The sequence below is a fragment of the Aphelocoma coerulescens genome, chromosome 1, assembly GCF_041296385.1.
Source record: "Aphelocoma coerulescens isolate FSJ_1873_10779 chromosome 1, UR_Acoe_1.0, whole genome shotgun sequence".
In the NCBI taxonomy this organism is placed as follows: Eukaryota; Metazoa; Chordata; class Aves; order Passeriformes; family Corvidae; genus Aphelocoma; species Aphelocoma coerulescens.
In genome coordinates, this window is record NC_091013.1 from 97,664,198 (window position 1) to 97,686,670 (window position 22,473).

General features: G+C 50.6%; 1 protein-coding gene across 5 annotated transcripts in view; it reads right to left on the bottom strand.

Annotated features, from left to right (window-relative positions):
- Positions 1 to 2,430: 2,430 nt before the first annotated feature.
- LSAMP (limbic system associated membrane protein) overlaps positions 2,431 to 22,473 on the bottom strand; it is a 731,774-nt gene continuing 711,731 nt past the window's right edge. For all 5 annotated transcript variants that reach the window (XM_069020423.1, XM_069020452.1, XM_069020436.1 and 2 more), the window contains one exon: positions 2,431 to 9,774. In XM_069020423.1, the coding sequence (XP_068876524.1) occupies positions 9,677 to 9,774 (98 nt within the window). In that variant the 3' untranslated portion in view covers positions 2,431 to 9,676. The remainder of the gene's footprint in view (positions 9,775 to 22,473) is intronic.

The window sequence follows — 22,473 nt, forward strand, 5'->3', positions numbered from 1 at the left end:
TGCAATTTAGCTGTGTTTGAACATAGTTCAAATTCCTCAGTGAGGAAAGATGAAGAACACAGTCTCCAGAACATCTCATCACTTTCCTTTTCTGGAAATTTTGAGTTATGGTAAGTGCTAGGAATTCAGATCCTCATTTACTGGTAGGTCTGTATCACTGCTAATAATTTCCTATGTTCCTTTTGCAGTGAGAATGTGGTGCATCTAATAACTGCTCATACAGATACAAAAAGCTCTTCATGGTGGTAAAAGCAGGAATTAATGTTAATGAGTCTGCTGTTAGCAAGGAGTACTATTGGTGTTAGGCTCACGCCTCACCAAATGCAAAACTTGTTTGTTAAGCAGATGCCAGTGTTAACAGCCAAATTCTCTTCCCATGGATAACTTAGTGTTAGTTAAATGTACCATTAAAAATGACCATTTAAAATGTTAATGAAAGGACAGGTTGTGCTTGCCAGGGTTTATCTTGTCTTCTTTTTAGCCTCAGCTTTAAGGTGGTAGAGGTAGAAAAGCAAAGACAGCTTTTCCAAGAGTGTTCAGCGCACACACTGAAGGAGGTGAAGCCCTGGTAGTGCTGGTGTCATTCATGTACAGCACCACAAACCCAGCCTGTTTCCACCCCAGTGACCAGCCAGTAAAGCTCAGTACTGACCTTAACATCCATAGAGCCCAGTGGTACCCCTGCCCCGGCACTCTCGCCACCAGCTCTGCTGTGATCCTCCATGCTGCACTTCCTGGCTCTCCCAGCACCGTGGAAAGGAACGATGGTGATGGAGGAGGGTTCATATCCCATTGCTTCTCTTCAGTCTCACATAGCAAAGGTGTGGTAAGTGCTACTTGCGTTCATGTTCACCATCCTGCTTGCACCTCGTGCTCAGTGATGCACCTCTGCTTAGCCCACGGTTTGTGCTGAGCTTCTGACAGCTCCGCTTTTATTTAATTTCATGCAATTTAAGAAACAAGTCTGTAGTCTACTGGAAACCAGGCTTACATCGTCCTATGTGTTATGCTCCAGAAACAAAATTAGATATAACTTTTCATAGAATATACCCCTGTTTTGTATGCAGGTCTTGAGTCTCTGCCCCAGTGAGCTGTAAATAGGCAACAGGAGAAACAGTGGAAGGTGACACAGAGGCAGTGAAGGCACCATATAGGTGTGAACAGAGCAAAACCAGAAATACGAAGGCCTGGTTTTCATGCTCCAGCAGTGAGCGAGGATGAGACCACCTTTCAGAGCTCCCTTTCAGAGCTGCAGCCAGGCTCTCCTGCAGCCCAAGCTGAGCCTGACCATGTGCAGCCTCGTGCTGCTGCCCTGGTGCTGGGTGCAAGCACACGCGTGCAGTAGCACAGTTAGCTGTGTCCCTGGGGGCCACCAGGAAGTAGAGATTCTCCCACTGGGAGAAGGACAGTGACACCAAGCTGTGAGAGACAGGTGGCACTCACATGCTGAAGAGAGCCCCCATTGTGGTTATTTGGCTGTAGATGTCCGGGGTTCTCCAACGCTCACATTTAAAATGCCCAGGTGCTGCTTTCTCCTTCGACCAGGTTTTTCCTGCATCTTGGTTTCTTCACCCCTTTGGCTGTGTTTCCTTGTAAAATTGCCCAGGCTACTCTGCTGCCCTCTTCCTCCTGCTCCCTTCTAACCTATTCCTTTCATGCCTGCTTGTGCCCATGGTACAGGACTCCTGCCCCTCTCCCCCTTGTCCCAGCTGCCCTCATTCCAAGCCCCATGCTGTCTCCATTCCCTTGCTTCCCCAATCCCTCCTTGTCATAAAGCCTGGCCTTTCCAGTGCTGCATCCTGCTGTTTTCTGGTCAGCATTTCCTGCCTCTTTCTCCACCACCCTCCTTCTCTCTCTCCACCATCTCCACCATCATGCTCTGTCTTTTGGTGCTCATGTCCTGTGCTTGCCTAAGCAGCTCAGCCTCAGCCCATTCCATCCATCAACTTCCTTGTTTTTCCCCTCCTGGGACTGCAGCCTTGATCCCACACACATACAATCATGCAATTTACGTAATTAAAAAAACCCCAAAACAAACAAGAAGCTGAAGGCAAATGCTGACTTCAGGGCTGTGCACTGCAGTTTTGCCTGTGGCACTTCTCCTCTCCTCCTGGCAGCCCCATTTCACATCTATTTCCAGCCAGCCTGCTCTCTTCGTCCCCAGGCACTGCACTGCAGGGGCCAGACTGCTTGAGGTGACACAGCACCCTCAGTCCCAGGCCACTGGCCCCTGCCCCTCTTGCAGTCCTGTACCACCCTGCCCCTCCAAGGAAGGTGAGGGAAGGGGTAGCCTGGCCCACGTTCCCCCTGTAGGCTGGGAAGTCATCACTAGACATGATCAGAGAGGAGACAAGCCAGAGTATGCAAGGAAGGGAGGGGAAATGAAGAAACATTACCTCCTTTTCACGTTTATTTAATTTTTGTATTTTTTTGTATTTTTTTTTAAGATCACAGAAGAGCAGAGCATTCATACATGTAAAGAAACAGAAACGAGATAACAGAAGTTAAATACATTGAGAAAAGAAAAAATAAAAAGCTTTTTTTTTTCATCACTGGGTTTTGTTCATTTGTTTGTTGGGTTGTTTAGTTTTTTTCATCGGTTCTTTTACACACACACTTGCGCTTTTAAAACTTTCTTTCACAGAGCTAGTTTCAAAACCAAAACAATGGCAAAAAATAAAATGGCCATTTTCTCGTTTCGTTAAAGAGAAGTTCAGCTCATGTCTACAGTGCTGGGGAAAAATATATATAAAGATATAGATATATATATATATTTATATGTATATAACACTGTTAATGAGGAGAGTTCTAACCACCCCACCGTGTAGCAAGAAGAAGGGACTGGCCTTCATTCTCAAGGTCTAGAGGATGAATCTTGGCTCCAGCTGGGAAGGCTGAATGATTTTGGGAGGTGACGGTGGCACCGCGGAGGCAGGTTCCTGCTCTGTGCCCCCTCCTCCCTTTCCTGGCACACACGTGTGCTGCCGCAGGCACGGGCACGCACACGCCTTCTCCTGGCTTCCTCAGGAGGTCACCACGTAGCTGTGTGTCACAGACAGAGCCACCGCTGGCAGCAGGTGGCCGAGTGCCCGCCTGGCTGAGTGTGATGGAGAGCGCGGGGAAGGAGAGCGCCCCAGGAGCACTCCTGTAGCATGTGCGAGGTGGAGCTCACGGGGTGTGCGTATGCGCCTGTGCGTGGCCGAGTGGGGAGCAAATGTCACAGTTCTGGAGAAGGACAGCCTCACTGGGATGTGCTCTCCTCACTGGCTGGCTCCTAGGTAAGTCTTGCTCCTCGTTTCCACCCATGACCCCTCTGTTACGTACAGAAACATCCATACGCCTTTCCTCAGGACACGGCTGGAGACACCGCGGTGTCACACTGCTTTACTTGCTGAGGCTCATTTTGCTGCATGGTGAGCATGCCCTGGGAGGCCAGGAGGGAGCTCCTGATGCACCATGAGGACAGGCAGGGAAAGAAGGGCCCTCCTGGGATGCAATCTCTGCCCGTTCCCCAGCTGCGCTGCCCAAGGAGCCCTGCTGCTCATGCAGCCCCCACCACTGCTCTAACTGCTCCTTCCACCCTGTAACTGCTCCTTCCTTCTCTGCTGCCTGGGCACTTCTACAAGGCTTGCAGGGCAGTCTGAGTTGCTGTGGCACCAGCTAACCCAAGCCTTCAGCAAGTGAAGGACCCTTTGCTTCCCACCTGCCTGGGCTAATCAGAAGAACTGTTCCTCTTGCCCAAGCCCTGCCTTGGCAGGTCTCCTCACCTCACCACATCACACTGACGGACAGAGGGCCATACCAACATACTCTCACCAAGATGAGTTCTGCTCCCCTGTTACGGCGAGTGAACCAACAAGCAAGCACCATATATTGCCCTAATGGGAGCCAACCATTAGGCAAAATTTTGGGGGCTGTGGGAGCTGCCCGATCATTGTTCTAGCAAGTTACAAGAAGGAAAAGTGAAAGAGGTTTTAATGGTGTGACACAGCTCTTAGTCAGCAGAGTCATGCAATTAAAAAAAATCATCTTCTGGGCATCCCACCGGATATGAAGCCACTCTAAGATTAGTGTTGAGAGGCCATGGTCTCCTCGCTGATGAACCTGAGAGTTCTGCGCATGGACGATGGACAGCACTCATCCCTACCCTTTTCCACCGGCATCACATCTTGGAAATTACCATCCAGTTTCTCCATCACTTCCCTGCCTCAAGTTTTGCTCTTCCCATAGGACAGTTTGCTCCCGGCATCCCTAACTCAAGAAGTTTTGTGTCCTTGAGTCAGAGAAGCAGTAAGATTGTGCACCATCAGGAGAGAGAGAGAGAGAGAGAGGGAGAAAGAGAGAGAACTGCTCACCCCCCAGGCACCTCCTCTGTCATACTGTCTTGGTCAGCCATCCCCCATGTCAGTTGCTACATCACATCAAGCACCATGATGATTTGGGCTGCAGGTCAGTGTGCTTGGAGGAGAGGAAGCAGAGGTGTGAGGGGTTGGGAGGAGATGAGGTGTTTCCCTGTGCCCATAGATTCCCTCACCAGGGAAGGGCGAAGTGATGAAACACTGCACAACAACTGAGCTGAAATATCAACCTGCTGGTAGGGCTGTGAAGGACTCTAGCATAACTCCTCCGACTTCCCAGATCCTCTTGTTTCATTGGGACTTGCTGCTGCTCCCCCAAATTCCTTCCAGATGTGTAGCTTCCACTCAGCCTGGAGACCACATGGCTTTTGATGGTGGCTTTGTCCATGCTGTGTGCTTGGACTTTCAAAACGGGGTTGCTCAGACAGGTGGCCTGGGGGCGTGGTCTGGATGCACCTGGAGCTGAGAAGCTGGTGGGGCTTGGATGTTCTTTGACCAAAAGTGGGGTAAGCAGCAGTGCACGCGCGATCTGCCCAAGTGGTGAACAGTCAGTGGTGTGAGAAAGATGTGCGGACAAAGACTAACTCTCGACACAATGCATGTCACCAATGAAATCTCCATGAATGGCACGTTCACATGCACTTGGGGCTAGCATGGGGCGACACAACTTCACTGGTGAAGAAAGCGGGTACGGGGGAGGAGGAGAGGGTGCATCACTGAGCAACGAGCCCGCAAGTGCAGGGCTGCAAACAAACAGAAATGAACACAACTGCCAAGATACAGGTGTTGGCTGGAGCATCCCACGTTGCCCTTCCCAGCCGTTCAGAGACAGGTGTTTGCTTCGTTTTCCATCTGACCAGGCACACGCTCCAAGCGACATGCTACAATCATGCATGGAGTTCATGTGGCTCGGGGTGGCTGCATTTCCCCTGTCCAGTTCCTTTCAGAAAGACTTGCCTTCACCCCTCCTCTCAGTCATCCGAAAAGGGTTAGAAATCTGCTAGCAATTATGGGGCCATATATGAAATCTAAGTTTTTGTTCCTCTGCTTGGACATTACCAGACATCTCATGTAACTCTTGTAATATTTACAAACCAGTAGAAGAAGTACAATTTTTTTTTCCATTTTGTTCATATCTTTTTATAACACTAAATGTTAAATCTTCATCAATCAAACACAATTACACTGACAAGCTCGAGGAACTGGTGTCCCATTCGAAACTCCCATCTTCCCTGGTCCCCAACCAGCTGAGAGGCAGCAGGAAGCAAGAACACAGCTTTTTGGGAGGTGATGGGAAAGACAGCAATGTAAACAGGGAGAAGAGATGATGAGGAGAAAGTTTCAGAGAGAAGGGCCTGAGACATGAGGAAACCCATTGCAACATCTCCGTCAGAGGGTGGAGGGAGAAAGAATGGGAAAAAGCATAGGACCTTGCCTTTGTTTCCTATACTCATCTGGGCTCACCTCTTGACAGGTGCTCTGAGCGATCCCTGCTTGAGTTCCGGAGAAATGGGGGGATTTTTGCAGCACCCTGTGAGGCACACTACAGCTCACAGGATTAGATTCTTGGAGAAAATCAAGCTTCAACCTACCCAGGATTTCCCCCAGCCCTACTAGGAACAGACATTGCCAGGAGTGGGGTACCCAGCACTGCTGCAGACAACAGGCATACTTGGTGTTGGTGGCTTTTCTCAGAGAGGTCTGCAATTAACTGGCTTTCACTGTTTCACAGCCAGGCAACAGAGGCAAAGATCTGCCCAGGGCCTGCAAGAAAGACCAGATCCCAGCACTGGGGCTGGGGCTGTTTCCCCCACTAATGAGCAAGTGGCTTTAAAAAATGGATGCCCTGCTTTTGACATTTAAAAAAAAACATCCCCTCAAAACTCCTTCAGATGTGACAGAAACAGATGTGACATAATGAGGTGCCGGGACTTGATGACCACCACCACACCATAGGGGTCTGATGTGTGTGACCCCAGTGCCTAGGAGCGACCTCACAGTGACAAAAACATACGCAGAGGGTGCTACCATAGCAACCAGGTTGACATCAAAGAACCTAAAGTGGGCTTGACTCAGCCCTGAGGAACAGCCTGTCACAGCAAGGCACTGCGGGCTGCCCACCTTTATCAACAAACCCGTGCCAATAAACCCAGGCATAGGTACAGCCCCGAGCAAGAGCAGTGTGGTGTTTTCCCTCATGCCAGTGTGCTGGAAAGGGTGCAGCTCCCGGACCTGGTTTCTGGGACCAGGATCAGCTCACGGCTCTACCAGGGGAAAGAGGAGCCCTGTTGCAGCAGAAACTCTGGACTTGTTACTAAGACTGGGAATTTCATGGCCCTCCTGAAGGTTAGGCACGAGGACTGGGATGTCTGAATGCTCTGAAGAATACATTTTTTCCTGGGCTGACACACACCAGTCTCCAAAGGAGATGCCCAAGTCCCATCAATGACTGCCCTTTCTTGGAGGAAAAGGAGCCATCCCTGGATGCCTTGGGTGGATTTCAAGCACCAGTTGCCCACTTGCAACTTGCACCCTCTTGCAGGTATGGCTTCGGGGTCTGGAGGAGCATAAATTGCCACCATCCAATCCCACAGCAGCTCTACACCAACTCTTACAATGCCAAAACTTCAGCCTTTCACGTCTCTCTTCAATAAATTTCCTTGCTCTTCTGGCTGCCTGGGAGGAGCCCTTGACTGCCTGCTTAATTGGAGCCTGCTGCTTCCTGGAAGAGCTGAGCTCAGCAGCGAGGGGACAGCGCCGGCAGTGCCGCAGTAAGGCGAGAGCACCACGCTGAGCGCAGGGAGAAGCCTCACCGGACTGTGCCCCACCCACGGAAAGGGGGGGCCGGGCTCGCAGGCAGCAATTCCCGCTTTGCTTCCCGGCAGGGGAGCACTTGGCGGGTATTCCCTCCCGCACACTGCAAGGCCAAGCTGTTTCCCCCTTGCCTGCATGTGAGCACGGCTGCCAAGCGTGCTGCCACTGCCCCAGTGCCCAGGGCAAAAGACAGAGGAGCAAACTGGCTGCTGCTTGAAAGCTCAGTGGCTGAGCACCTGTAAAACACTGTGCTGTCGTGGCACGGTCACTCGATTTGTGTGGGCTAAATCAAGCTCTCCCCTGCACATCCCTCTCTCCAAAAAAGGCCTACCTGATAAACCCTGCATTTTATCAACTTTACTGCTGGTGGATGCTATGGCTCGTGACTGGCCAGGGGACACGGGAGTCTTCTCCCCTCTGCCCCAACCCACACACAGGCACTGCAGCCCCTGCTCACTCTGGCTCCTGCAGCAGACCCTGTGCTGTTGTGGTAAATCCAGCCACCACCCAGCATTTTCTCAGTCCTGTTTCTCACAACCTTCTCTCCCCTCCTCACTTGGGAGCCACTAAAAAGCATCTCTTGCTGGCACCTCTGTATGTGATTCTGCTGTGGGAAGTGCAATGGTGAGCAAGAGTGCTCTCCAGCAAGACCAGCACCTTTGAGATAAGAGAAGAGCAGAGCAAATTGTGCTGCCTGCTTCTTTGCTGCACCACTTTAAGCTCCTTCTTTGTAAGCCCAGGATTTTGGACCTGATATTTATTTCTTACATTCACAGGTCCTGGACATTTTCTGACCCAATTCCTTTGAAATGTGGAATTTGCAGTGAGTTTTGTAATAGCAGTGGTGTCCAGCACACACACATGCACATATACACACACACCCTTACACAGCCTACATTTCCTTTTATACCAGGGAGGACAGTAAGAACAAAACCAACAAAGCAACAAAAAAGGGTATTGGCTCTATTTTTACATGATTACCAAAATGGTTAGGAATGCCAGATTGTGGTTTTCATGTTGAGGTATCATTCCTACACACGCTATACCTAAAAGGAATGGCTGCTTGGTGATGTCCAAGGTCTCATCACTCACATCCCACCAGCCCAGCCTCCCATCCCCAGGAGGACTGGTGGCTGCACTCTTCAGTCCATAGGTTGTGGGCCAGTCCTGGTTTCTTCTGCTTGCTTGGACAATTGCAGGAGTGCACACCCCCATGCGCGTGCGCGAGCACTCATGCATGGCACAGGCTGCTATGCTGGTACTTGGAGGCTGAGAGCCAAACAGGTTGGAGGTGGGAGAGGAAAAAAGCCTAGACAAGGGTGCAGACTGACTCTTGCAAACAAGGTGGCCAGAAGACAAAAAGCCAGTGAGGACACAGGAGAGGGGACACCATGTGAACCTTTGTTGCAGCTGCCCCTCTCTCCTCATCTCTCTTCTCTGCCTAAGGGATCTCTCTGCATCTTGTCTCACACTTACAAGGCAGGACATTATCTACAGCAGGATGAGCATATGTACACATGGACTGTTCATTTTGCATGCTTAGAGAGAGCAAGAGAAAGAGAGAGAGTGAAGACGGAGCAAGAGCCACACATGCATGCACGCACGCACACAGGCATACACAGGAGAAAGAGAAAGACACCTGGTTGAACTGGGGAGGAGGAAGAGGATTTAAAAAAAAAAAAAACAAAAAGAAAAGTAGGCTTTCAGTAGAGTTGACACAGCCTTAGTTCAGGCTAGCGAGGGCGATGTTGCATGAAGGAGGGGACAGGAAAGAAGGTGTTTAACAAGGGCTGGGTGCACATGAGCGCAGGGTGAAGTGAAGAGAGGAAGGGGTTCTTCACAGGACACCAGTGTGCAGAGAGCTTCAGGTGACTTGCTCTGGTTTGTGGCTTTCTTTTTTTTTACTTTTCTTTTTTTTTTTTTTTTTTTTTTAATTTGTTTTTAAAAGTATGAACTGGCTGAGCATTAGCTCACAAAAATGACCCAGGGCATCCAAAAAGTTAAATGGCTATAGACACCGAAGCAAAGACCTCTTTCTGCAAAAGAAAGAAAGAGGAGGAAGGAAGGAAGGAAAGTGAGGGAGTATGGAAAAGAGGAAGGAGGAGAGAAAAGAAAAGGGATCTTCTGTTTGATTGGCTTTGCGGGTTTTGTTGGATTGTTTACATTGCAGCATCCTCCGGCGACACGGTCCTTGCTGGTGCCCCATTCTCCCCTTGCTTCGTGTTGCCTCCTAGGCAGTCGATGACTTGACAGCCGGCTTTTCAGGTTTTGGATTAAATGTTGCTGAGTCTTCTTTGCTGTAATTTTTCCTCTCCCCCCTCTTCGCTCCTGAACACACAAAAGTTGTGAAAGAAACAGTCGTCTCTCTCTCTCCCCCCCCTCTTTTTTCTCTCTCCCCTCTCTTCGCTCTGTCTCCTGTATAACGCGTTTTGTTTTGTGTGTTGTTGTTGTTGTGTTGTTTTTTTAATTATTATTAATATTATTATTTTTAATTCTGATTTGTATTAACATTTGCTGAGTAGGCAGAGCAGGGACGCTGCCAGAAGCCACAGTGGGACGGCCAAACTCATGGAGCCGTTGTCTACTCTCCCTGTGCCGGGTCCTGCAGGGTGCGAGAAGGGAGAGAAAAGAAGACAAGATTACATGAGGCGGGGTGAGATGGGGGTGACACAGGAACACAGCACTTCAGTCCCATGCTGCTGCTGCAGTGCTGGGTTTGGGCTGCAGAGCACAGCTGCCTTCCCACCCTGGTGAGCCACCCTCCAGCTCAGCTACAGGCTGCTGCCTGCCAGCTCGTCAGCATCCTCCTTCCCTCTGCTTAACACTCCAATGGCATGTGGTTCTCCCTAAACAACACCCAGGCTGGAGGAGCAGGGCCTGAAGTGTGCAGGAAGGTTCAATCCTGGCTACTGACCACATCCAAACCCCTGCTGTGCCTCCAGCTGGGAGCTGCTGTCCTTCCAGCGCAGGGATATGGTTCACACCTTTGCAGATGCAGCCCCTGGTCCCACCCCCACACCTGCCCGCTCCACCACCTTCTCAGTGCCAGGACTTGTTGTAATTCTGTGCAGTGGCCAGTGCCTGTCTGCAGGCAGACACCAGCTCCACAGGAGCTGATTCATCACAGTGGTCCGATCAATAAAACATGGGCCCAACCAGCAAACACCTCCCTTCCCTGCCAGGGGCTGCACCGTAATTATTTGTGTCTGAATTGGGGTGGAGGAAGGCTTTGCTGTTGCACTTACAGCCCTGTGGCACGACACCTATGGGGTGAGGGTGCAGGGTGTGCCAGGGAGGTTGATTTTTCGTAAGGGTGGGAAATGAAGCTGCATGTGTGTGCGTGCGCATCCACAGGCTCCGTCAGAGGGGGCAGGGAGGAGCACACTGCTGCAGCAACAAATAACGCAGCCTCACTCCAGGAATATTAAGCGCTAACACTCCTGACATCTTCTCATTCATCCTCTCATTTATGAGTTCCCTTTCCTGGATGGCTTTAAAGGCAGTGATGCTGTTTTAAATTCACCCTGCAATCCCAAGCCTCGGCAGACTGTCTTTAGAACTGGTCAGGGAGGTGTACATGGTTGTGGTTCTGTAAATGCATGCTCACCATGTCTGTGTGCACATAAAGTACTCATATATGTGTGCATGCATGCACATGTACATGGACATATATACACATAGGTGTGTGTGTATGCAGTGTTTTACACAGAAGGTGTGCAGGAAGATGCTGAAGAGTGGAGGTGGAGATAGTTTTTATGTTGGAACTGATCCTGCTGTAGAAGAAAGAAGTCATGCTAACTACCAAGAAAAGCTGTTTCTGATGGCAGAGGGGAGCCAAAAAACAATTTTATAAAAGGCCCTGTTCAAGAGAGCTCCATGAGACTGAAGTACAACTGCTCCCTCATAGCCTGCAGAAGCGAAGAGCCCCACTCTCCTGGGTGGAGCTCAGGTGCCACAGGCTTGCTCAGCAGCACGGTCTCTACTAAACTCGAGCTGGTGACTAAAAGGCAGCAAATCAAAGAAGGATGTCTCCAGAGTCCCTCAAATTCCATTGCATTTTCATTTGTCTGATTTCTTCCTAATGTAGCTGATCACTTACTAGAGTAGTTGTTTGTGCCCCAGTTCTGTTCTTTCATTATTAAGTATGTGCTGATTTGTGTGGAAAATTTATATTCCATCTATGGCTTCTTGTTCAGCTAGCCCACGTGCATCTTTTGTGGCTTGTCACACAAATCCTACTACACTGCTTTTTTTTACTCTTTTTATTTCCTCCTCTACACTCAGGAACAAGTTTCAGTTCAGCTACTACACCTACCTCACCTATGTTTCAGAAAAAGCATCTCTCACAGTCAAATAACTGTGGGGAAGCTGTTTGGGACCATTTGCATCCCTTTTTGGCACAAAACATGACTCCTCTGGCCCAGCAAATAAACAAGAGCACACCAGGCAGGGTGTGTTCCCTACAGAAATGTTCAGCCACCCCATTTTTACTATTTGGCTTTGATACTATTTGTCTTAACTCTTACATGGACATGTACATAACACACACATGGCAACCATCCTCCTCTTTGACGCTTTTCTAGGGTGCCCACGCAACCAGAGCAAAGGCATGTGCACCAATGGTGGCATGCAATGCACAGGCAAGGGGATATTTGGCCTTGGCTTGGTACCTCTGCCTCAACACATCGAAATGCACGGATCAGAGTGTGTGAGCTTGGTGGGGACTGGGGGCAGAGGCATGGTATGGTGTGGTAGTGCTGTGGTGAAGAGATGAGCCTCTGCAATATCTAGGTATAAGAGAGGACACACAAAGACATGTGGTGTGATGGAGGACTTGGGAGAGGGTCATGCCGGCTTCTGTTCTGCTAAGTTTGAGGGCATCTGACAAGCCAAAACTCCCATCTCCAGAGATGAAAAATGATGTGCTACATGTTCTCATGGCTGCCTGTGTGTCCCAGTCAGATGGTGGGGCTGGCTACAGAAACCTCTCCCCGTGCAGTCCTGATCACCTTCTGTGCCACACCACAGGCTAGCCCTAGCAGCTGTTCTCACCAGCAGGCTGTGCAGGTGTCGGGCAGTGTGTTAGGCTGACTGGGAGGACTGGGATCCAGTGTGGTCTCTGCACATAACCCTGGGGGACACATGGAATCTCTGGGTTTGACAGCACAGCTAGCTAGAGTACATGCCACAGGTGCTACATTTACTGTCACAAGTACTGACAACTCCGGGAAGGTCATAGTTCTATCACAAAATAATGTCTTGGGGGACAACAACTGCTCAAGCGTAATAAGAAAGAGAGTGAAAATACTGGAAGAAAATAAAATATTTGTCTTTGAGCGAGATTTTGTGCAGGAAATAGCATCCATTTTCAATTCATTCTATCACTGTCACCCTTCCTTTCCAGCCACACCTCAGGCTGTGCCAGCCCATGTTTGCATGATGACCTCTCCATGTGCGTGCATGAGCAGCTGCTGCTGTGGGCACCGAGGCACCCATACGGCCACGGGCGAGCGCCCACGCTGGGGGCAGCGCCGGCCCCCACAGCGGCCACGGTGTGCTGCAGAACCCGCACACCTGAGCGCGCACCCCACACCTGCACACTGCCCTCCCCAGGCGCGCCCACCCCCAGTGTGCACGCGTGGACGGGCACGCGTGGGCACAGCTCCCCCAGGCGTGCACACGCACGCCGCAGACGCCAAGCCCCTGAGCGCACAGACTTCCCGCAATCCCCCATCCCTGCAGCCCCCAGGGCACAGAGCCCTGGCAATCCCCCCGCCCTGTAGTCCCCTCACCATGCCAGCACATCCCCTCGCCATCCCGGTCCCGCAGCCCCCATGTCACAGCCCCCTCGCCATCCCGCACATCCACTCGCCATCCCGCACATCCCCTCGCTGTGCCCGCACATCCGCTCGCCACCCCGCACATCCGCTCGCCACCCCGGTCCCGCATCAGCAGCGGTGCGGTCTCCGGCGCCCTCTGGCGGCCGCCGCGCGGAGCCGCCCCCGAGCTCTGCCTGGTGGAGCCCCCCCAGAAAGCCCCCCCAGAAAGCCCCCCCAGAAAGCCCCCCCGGCCACCCGGCTGCCCTCCCCTGCTCCCTCTCCGCTGGCACCGGGGGCTTCGGGGCTGTCCCTGCGGTCTCCCGCTTCGGTACCCTTGAGCCTGTGCTCTGGGAATTTGCTGTAATATCCCGGGCTATTCATCCCCCGGCAATTGGACAGCCCTGCCAAATCTGTGACCACGGAACAGCTTTGAAAGGGGTGCTCGTCCACCACAGACAGGAGAGGAAATTGGATTTCCGATGCTGATGAGTTAATATGAATATCTGGCAGCATTTCACAGCTAAACCCCTAAGGGACCCTAGACCCTAAATGCTGACCGAGTCAGATCCCATTAAGCAAATCAAGAAGGAGCAGACTGAAAATTGGCAAGGCTAGAACAACTGCACTGCTCTTCCTTGCTCCAAATGTGAGACATTTCGATACCTGGTGCAGAGGCAGGTGGAGCCCTGCCATGGTGCCTAATTGTGCTGCAACAGCCTCATGGGCACTGCATCCTATGTTTCCAAGGCTTCATCGGTGCCACACGTTCAGCCTGGGTGATCTGCATTGGTTCCATGCCACAAGGTAGCCTTGGTCAAAATTTAGAGAGCTGTAGCTCTCACAAGGTGAAGGGGACCATGTGCAGCCCCATCCCACCCCTGTCCCCAAGGCAGTGTAACCCTGGCTACATCCTTGAATTTAACCATGGGAAAAACAGCGCTGTGCCACCATGCCCTCACTGGTCCCACCCACCTGCCTGTGTGCAACAGCCCAGAATACCAGCCTGGCACAGAGAGGCTCCAGGAGCCTTTTCCTAATGCTTCTGGGAGAACTTCCACATACTCCTGAGGGAGGATGTAGAAGGAGTGGCAAGGCCCTTCAGTTTGGGATGCCAGCAATCTCCCCTAGTGCCTAGCACTCCTGCAGGCCAACCCTTTCACGCAGAGTGAGGCAGAACAGTTGCTGCAATGCCCTCACGTCCCGAGGGCTGCAAGGCAGCCTAGCTGCAAGGCAGCCTAGCCCAGGGTTCACTAGACAGGAGTGGTGATGTGTGCTACTGTACCCGACTTGACATGGCACAGCTGTAGTGCCTCTGCGTGTGATGGTTCAAGAACTGCACCTACTCCTGTGAAGAGTGTAGGAAAAGAACAGTGACAAGGATGGGGGGACTTGGATTAGATGGCAGAGGAAGATGGGAAAAGCTGCTTACATTCAGAGCAAACCACAGCCAGATTGCAAAGCCAAGAGCTGCTTTCATCCTCATAAACAGCCTGAGGAAAACACCACAAGAAAAGATCTTTGCTGGGTCAGTCCAAGGGTCTTGTCTAACCTTCAGTCCTGTCCTCTGTGGGTGCTGGGTGGGGGCCAGCCAGCAGCACATGGCCAGCATGGTATCATACTGGCCTGCCTCCTGTGCTTCAGAGTCATTATGAGCCAGCAGAAGCCGAACTCCTTTGAGATTAACTTCTTCTACCATGAACTTGTCTGGTGACTTCTGGACTGCCTGAAGACCTCCATATCCACAGCCCACTCAGCTCTTTAAGAAGCACAGCTGCAGTCAGCTGCCAGCAATGACATTGTGGCCCCACATTAAGTTTGGGTGCTATGTTCTCCTGTGACTCTAGGACCTCAGCATTAAGAGGTGGCCTGGCACACCTGCTGCTACTAATTGCTCCCTGAACTGTCTAGATTAAAACGGTCTCAGTCACTCCTTGCTCTGCAGCCTCCTCTGCTGACTATGGGAGAGCCAGGCAAAGGAAACTCCTCAGTGTGGGAAGAATTAGCTGGGGGGGGGGTTGTTCAGCTCTTCCTAGGAAAGGGAGAGATGAGCTTTTTTGTCAAGAAAACTTGCAACACACCTAGCCTCAGCAGCAGTGTCCGAGGTCAGAAGGCTATCCCTGCACAGGCCCTACCTCATGGCTGGTGTTGGCCTCTGAAAGCCTGCAGTGCCCACTGGGGGCTGCGTGAGGAGGTGAAAATACATGTTTGTCTGGGCAGAGGCACAGGAAAAGGCTGCTGTGATGAGAGAGATAAGAAGGGAGTAATGTGGACTGAGGTGATAGGATGAGCACTTGTACCAGTGCTGGGCTACAGCACAGGAAATGATACGAGGGAAGATCTTCAATTGAAATGGCAATACAGGAATCCTCAGCTCAAGACATGGAAGAGGGCAAGAGGAGATGTCAGCCAGGGTGAGGATGGGGAAACGTAGGACTTTATGTAAGCATGAGGTTAGGTAAGTAATGAGAACAGGTCCTGGGAAAAGGGGAGATAAAGAGAGGAAATTAGGTCCTGACCAGGCACAGGAAAGCAGGGATGAGGGAGACAGGTAGAGGGGAGTGATGGTGCTTATGGGAAGAGGACATTAGTACCAGGACAGCAAAGGCAGGCAGTCAGTACCAGCCCAGACTCAGAATTGCAGGGGAAAAGGGGATTTCCAGCAGAGCTGTTTAGGTATGGATGTGGTGCCCGGTGAAGCTCAGACGCCAACAAGCAGGTGCGAAAAAGGGCACGAGCAGCAGCAGGTGAAGGTGTGGCATCATGCGGGGCTGCAGTGCTTGCACGTCCTGTCTGTCCCCCTCCCTCGGCCGGCCGGCCGCTCGCTGCGGGTACCCCGGTCCCTCTGTCCCCGCCCGGCCGCCGCCGCCGCCGAGGCGCCGCTCCTTCCCCGCGAGGTGGCAGCCGAAGGACACCGAACCCGCCTCGCCATCCCAGGCAGCCTAGAGGGGCTGGGAACTCTGGGAGCATGGGAAACTCTGGGAATAACACCCGGGGCTGGGCGACTCTGCACACCCGCCCGGGAGAACCCCGGGTCCCGCATGGCAGAGCTCCCCAGGAACACGCTGAGGAAAGGGAGCCAGCTCTGCGCGCTCCGAGCCATCGCCGCTGAGCCAGCCACGGATGGCCGCACGGATGTGGCACGGAACCTGGTCCCCACCGGCCTGCACCTTTCCACCACCACTATGCACCTGCATTCTCGGCAAAACCTCTTTAGAAGACACAAAAAGCAGGACATCTGCCCACTACGGCAGCAGAAACCGAGGGTGCAGGGGGTGGGGGTGAAGTTTCTAACCCACTCTACTTATTCCACTTATGATGGGCCCCCAGCATAAAAATGGACCTGCTGCAGTGAGTCCAGAGAAGGGCCATGGAGATTCTCAGAGGGCTGGAGCACCTCTCCTATTGAAGACAGGCTGAGAGAGTCAGAGTTGTTTGGCCTTGAGAAGAGAAGGCTCCACGAGACCTCACTGTGGTCTTCCAGTACCTAAAAGGGGCTGACAAGAGCTGGAGAAGGGCTTTTTATAAAGGCATGTAGTGATGACAATGGACAATGGTCTTACATTGAAAGAGGGTAGATTTAGATTGTACATAAGGAAGAAGTTCTTCACTAGGAGAGTGGTGAGACATTCACAGAAACTCTGGATATCCCATTCCTGGAAGTGTTCAGTGCCAGACTGGATGGGATTTGAGCACCCTGGTCTAGTGGAAGGTGCCCCTGCACATTGCAGGGGATTTGAAACTAGATGGCCTTTAAGGTCCGTTCCAACCCAAGCCATCCTATTATTCTACTTCCTCCACACAGATACTCCCCCTTGTGTCTCCTCACTCCCTCCAGCTCCTTTTTGTAACACCAACAACACCCTTGAAGGGACCCATTAGAGAGGGGGATGGAGACTGTGCCATGACATGTAAGCCTTGCTCAAGAAGCAAATGAGGCAGGATGTCTAAGTAAAGTCACAAGATCACCAGAGGCATGCCTCCAAATGTATGCACCATGATCATCACCAGCAGAAACTGAACCTGTTACTTTCAAGATTCCCAACACAGACCTTTAAAAAGGATCATTTGAGATGCAAGCAGAAAGCAGATACATTCCTGAGCGAAAAAAATCATTCACTCATCTCCATGTTTCACATCCACATTTGCCAATCTCATCATCTGAGTAAATCAAAACGAAGGCAGGAGAAGAGACAGCAGGTGCCAATTTTTCTCTTATTTACATTAACAAGACTCCAGGGCTTGACATATCTGCAGTTTGCTGATGGAAGAGAGCCCACAGAGAAGGTTCAAAGGCCATCAGAGAGCTCCTGGCTCTTGATTTGCTTTGGGGAATCTGCCCTTGGGATCCTGCCAGAGAGTGCAAGGTAAAATCTGGTGTTAGAGGGCAATTGGTCCCCATGAGTTTCTGAATGTAAGAGAAGCCAGAAAGCAGCATGGGATGGGCTAGGAGAACTTGTCTGTGATGGGAAGGAAGGAGTGATGGTAAACCAAGTATAGCCAGCCTGCTGTTTTTCCAGGTGCTGCCCACCCTGAGCAGCTCTGGGCTCCATGTTGTTGATAGGCTGACTCAAAGTGAAGGCTGGAGTTCTGCTTCTTGAGCAAAAGATAGGACCAAAAATGGATTGGGGGAGGGGGGGGGGGGGAGGGGAAGAAAAAACCCTACTTCTAAAGGAGAAGGCACAAGGGAAGGAGGATGTGCACCATGCAGGTGTCTCTGTCATCTCACTCCCTGGGGCCTGTGGGGGTCTTAGGGTTTACACTTGCCAGCTGCTCTGCAGGAAGCAATTTTTCCTAGTCTGTTGACTCTCTTGCCAGGGCTTCGGAAGATGAAATCTTTATTATCATGAAGGCTTAAAAGGGAGGAATACTGTTAATTCCATTTTCAAGGTCGTACTTTGAAAGTTATTAATTTCTTTCTTCCAGGGCTTTGCACTCTACTCTGAGGCTTTAGGGATTACCAGCTTCTACTTACTAGGGTTCATTTGGGGCTTTTTTTTTTTCTTACTTCTTTCCTGTTCCTCCCCCCTCCTTTTAGAAGAAGACACTTCTCTTTCCTTCCCTGTTCTCAGTGTCGAAGCTATTTTGCTCATTGCCTGCTCATTCCCCATTGTCACTACCAGTTCTGCTCCTGTAATTAAAACTTGACTGTGACTGCAGTGGCAGTAGGCTGGCTTTCCTAGAGGTGCAAGTACCACTGTGCAAACTGGGGAGGATGCCCTGCAGCAACTCTCCAACAAGATTAAGGAAATGTCTCTGGTGTCTATCAATCTTTGCACTCGGTTTAATGTATTTCAGAATTTGCTCATGCTTTTTTAGCACTGAACAGTTCTTCCCCATGTTTTGGAGCTCATTCATGGTGTACTAAGTACTCATCTATCATACCTCATGTCTTAGAGGAATGAAGATTCATTCTGTAATGCAGCTCACCCATCCTTCCCTAAGGTCTGAAGAATATCCCTGAAATTGTATTTCTCAGTGTCTTTCTGAGAAGGTCGTGGTGCTCAAGAGCTGTCTGCTTACACCATTTACCCTGGAGCTGCTTTACAGTAATCCTAGTCTAAAATTGAATTGTTATCCTGACCAGTGAAGTTGGTGGTGGCTAGAAGACCACCTTTGTTTCAAGGTTACACAGATCTTTCATCATCAGATCTGTCCTGTGTGTATAAAAAGTACCAATGTTTTCTCATAGCTGAAGAAATTGTTATCCCACCCTTTTCATTTCCCTAGCAACTGGAGATTTATTTAAAAAAAAACCACCCAGCCACCAAACCCCACCTTCCCCAGCAACTGATACAAAATCAGATACTTAAAACTGTATTGTCTTCAAATCACACATTAAAGACTCTCATTCTACAAGCAAAACATCCAAAAAACCACATAGCACAGACTTTTTCAGGAGTCATTATGGGGAAGATCTGACTTTTTCTGCTTTTTACTTTCCTAGGATAAAGCAATCCCTCTCCTCACCTCTCAAGCACATGTGTAGGGCACAGCAGACCAAAGGTGATGCCAGCACATAACCCAGTGTCTCAACAGAAGACAAACAGCATAGCTCCCCTCACCCAGAGCACACACAGCCCTAGGAAGCAGGTTTGCTAATTGGAGGCTCTGGAACCTCTTGAAAAATTAATATTTTCATCAGTTTCATGTCTGTCTGTTTACTCACTTCATCCCTGCTATGGTTTTCTACAAGCTTTACTGGATATGTGGCATGAGAAAGATATGAGTGGCTGTGGACAGAAATGAAGAGGCAGGGGACATACATAGCGGTGACTGGAGCAGAAAAATAACTAAATTGGGGTGGAGAGTGACCAGCGTGCTTGAGGTTACTCTGGTAATGAAATGCAGTCCTACTGCAGCCTCTGCCCTTCCTATCTTTCTCTAGTATCTGCAGAAGAGTATCCTCCCAGCCTGCCCTTGAGTCTTCTTAGGAATATCACTCTCAGTGTTTCAGTGAGTTAGAGATGTCATGACAGTCAAGCTGGGCCCATGGGCTGGTGTATGTCTCTCAAGTGTGAGGTCTAAGTAAATAGTACCTTGTGTTCCCTGTAGTTCTCATCAAAATATGGAAGTGTCCATGTGTGTGCAGTTCCAGAGTGAGGCTCCTGGTCACCTTAACACCCTAGCACTGCAAGCATGGCTTTAATTCCCAGGCCTGGGAAAAACCGGAGCAGAAAGCCATCATGGCTTCCCACAGCCCATTCCCAGACCAGTGTTAAAAAGGGAAAGTTATTACAGCTTACACAGGCAGCTGAGCTGGCCTTCAGCTGGATGAGTTGGAGCAATGGGAAAGAGGCAGGAAGCTACTCCTGTTCCTCATTAGATGCTCCAGGGTGCCTGGAGCTTGCTCGGTGCCTGCGGGCTGTGCCTCTGAGCACAGGGTGGGTACGGTGACGTGGCTGGGGAGCGTCCCCATGGGTCGGTGTGCCTGTGTAGCTGCAACACCTACCGTAGGGGCTGCCTGACCGGGCCCTGCTGAAGCCATGCTGCTTAGAGCACATCCTTCTCCAGGGCCTGACCCCATCTCCCATCCATGCATGCACTCCCCAGGCTGCAGAGGGACATGCAGGCGATGCTGGGGAAGGGCCAGGCATTGCTCCTTGCTCACCTTGCCACGAGGCCTCTCCCTTTGGCAGGGGAGCTCTGCTGACAGACCTGCTCGCCCATGGGAGCAAAGGCCTTCCAGGACTGCTCTGCTTTTTCTGCGAGCCTGATGTCTTTGGAATGGTTGGGTTTTTTCCCCATGCACACCCTCCCTCCCAAATCCCACACCTCTCTTCTCCTTTCTGGTTGTTTTTGTTTTTAGAGAGAGTGCTCAGACAGCTGTATTAATCATGCAAGCCCAGCCATGTGTAATGTGCTTTATCAACAGCAGAGCAGACACTGAATGGCAACCGGTTCACAAGCGGGCCCAGTGCACTGCCTGAGCTGGGAAGATAAACCTGCAGCTTCCCAAACCAACTTACCGTCATGGGTTAGTGAATGGAGAGACTGTTCACTTGGGACAATAACCAGAGGGGAGGCCAGCTTGTTGGGCAAATTCTTGAGTGGTTTACACTGGAAATGGAAGGGCAAAGAGGAGGAGGAGGAAGGTGGAAATTACTCTTTGGTCATTTTTTCACAGGGATTGGAGGAATTTTTGTGTGTGTGTAGGGATTAAATCAAGGCAACAGTGGCAGTTCTTCATCCTCCTCCTTGCTGCCCTCTGCAGTTCCAGCCAGCCTGTCTGGCAGCTCAACACAAGAAGGAGAGCAAGAGGGAGAGAGTAAGGATTGAAGTACACCTGCTGTGCAGTGGGAATAGGTTGCCTTCAATGTCTCCAAAGGAGGAAGGTTCAGTTGATGACTTCAGAAGCTCATATAACATACAGATGGTATCAGGCTATGAATGTCCTCTGGGCTGGGGATATCTGGCTCAGGAGGGTTAGAGCCTGCCCCAGCTCTGTTCTGCAGGGTAATCTGTCCATGCTACAGCAGTAACACTATCACTGTGCCTATCAGACAACTGATTTTTCATGGCTGTCACTCTTCCATGGGTTTGTTTCTAATCTCTGCAGTGCAGTTATGTGTTTTCTCCCCCACTGGATCCACTCAAGCTCCACTCTCCCACTTGACTGCTGTGCCCTGACCTCTGCTCTGCAGGGCTGTTCTGCATGCATGCAAAGCCACACCGGTGACTGCACAGACCTTGAAACATCTTCCTTATCCCACTGCAAGGACTCAGATTGGAGGAATATCTTTCTGGGACTTCCAGTCTCAGTTCCCATCCTCTGCTGCTGATCTTCACTCACTGGATTCTCCACAACACTGTACTATGCAAATATATACAACCCAAGGCTCATTTTGGAATACATCAGTCTAAATTAAAATAATGAACAGAAAGTACAGAAACAGATCAGGCAGTAAAGCCATTTCTCTTTCTTTTCCCCTGTGTCTCTCTTTTTTCTCTAACAAAGCTTGTTTCTTTTCTCTACACTTTTTTTTTTTTTTTTTTTTTTTTGAGGGGTGGGAAGAAGCAGATTGGCTTTTAATTTTTTTTAAGCAATCTCAACAAACAGAAGCTGTCTGTTGCTATTCAGCAAAACCCACCAAGCAGTGTTGGTAGCTTGGCATGAATTCTTGGCATGTCTCTTTTCCCCAAGATGCTGTTTCTGTCTACAGCCATACTGCCTCCTTTTGGAAGACACTATCATCACCTCTGACTTTGGTATTACTCACTTTAAACCACAGAGTCAAAATAAGCTAGAGTGCCATCCCTTGCCTTGTACCTATGAAATAGCAAGAAGCAATTACTATAATGTTGGCTGCCTGCCTTCACCCTGCCTTGTCCTTCCTGTTCCCTTGGCCTGAAAGCCCCACAGGCTTGGCACCCAGTGCAGTCCCAGCCCTCAGTGCCTGCAGCCCTGGCAGGGACTGGCACTGACCCTGAGCAGCAAGAGAAGCTTGGTCTGTCTGAGCATCCACCCTGCAGGGCCAATCCCTTCTGCACTCACCAAACGGACAGTGAGCTCCTTGGAAAATTGGCATGCATACCACCCGTGGGAAGCAAGGAGAACTGTGAGCTGTGCTTCCCACCCAGGCCAAGGGCTTGATCAGCTGACAATGCCCAGGGCTCAGGCAGCTTTCAGGGAAGTGAGGCATACCCTGAGTAGTCAGGCACACATCACTGTGGAGTGACCAGTACAGCTGAACCATGTCCCTCGAATGCCTTAGGATTTATGGGAATACCAGACTTGACATGGCTCCAAATATGCCCTCATGTGCTTGGTGCCTATGGCCATTATTTTTTTCTGCTCGTTATTTTTTCTCCATTTCTCTGTCAAAATCACAAAAAGACAAGATTGTCTATCTGGGCCTGTTTATGTTATGGCTTCCCCAGCTCTGCCTACCAGTTTGTCTCAAAGGCCTGAAGGCCTGGATTTTCACTGACTCTTTTTCTAGAGCCCAAATGAGAAAGCACCCTCAGGCCTCAGTGAAGAGGAC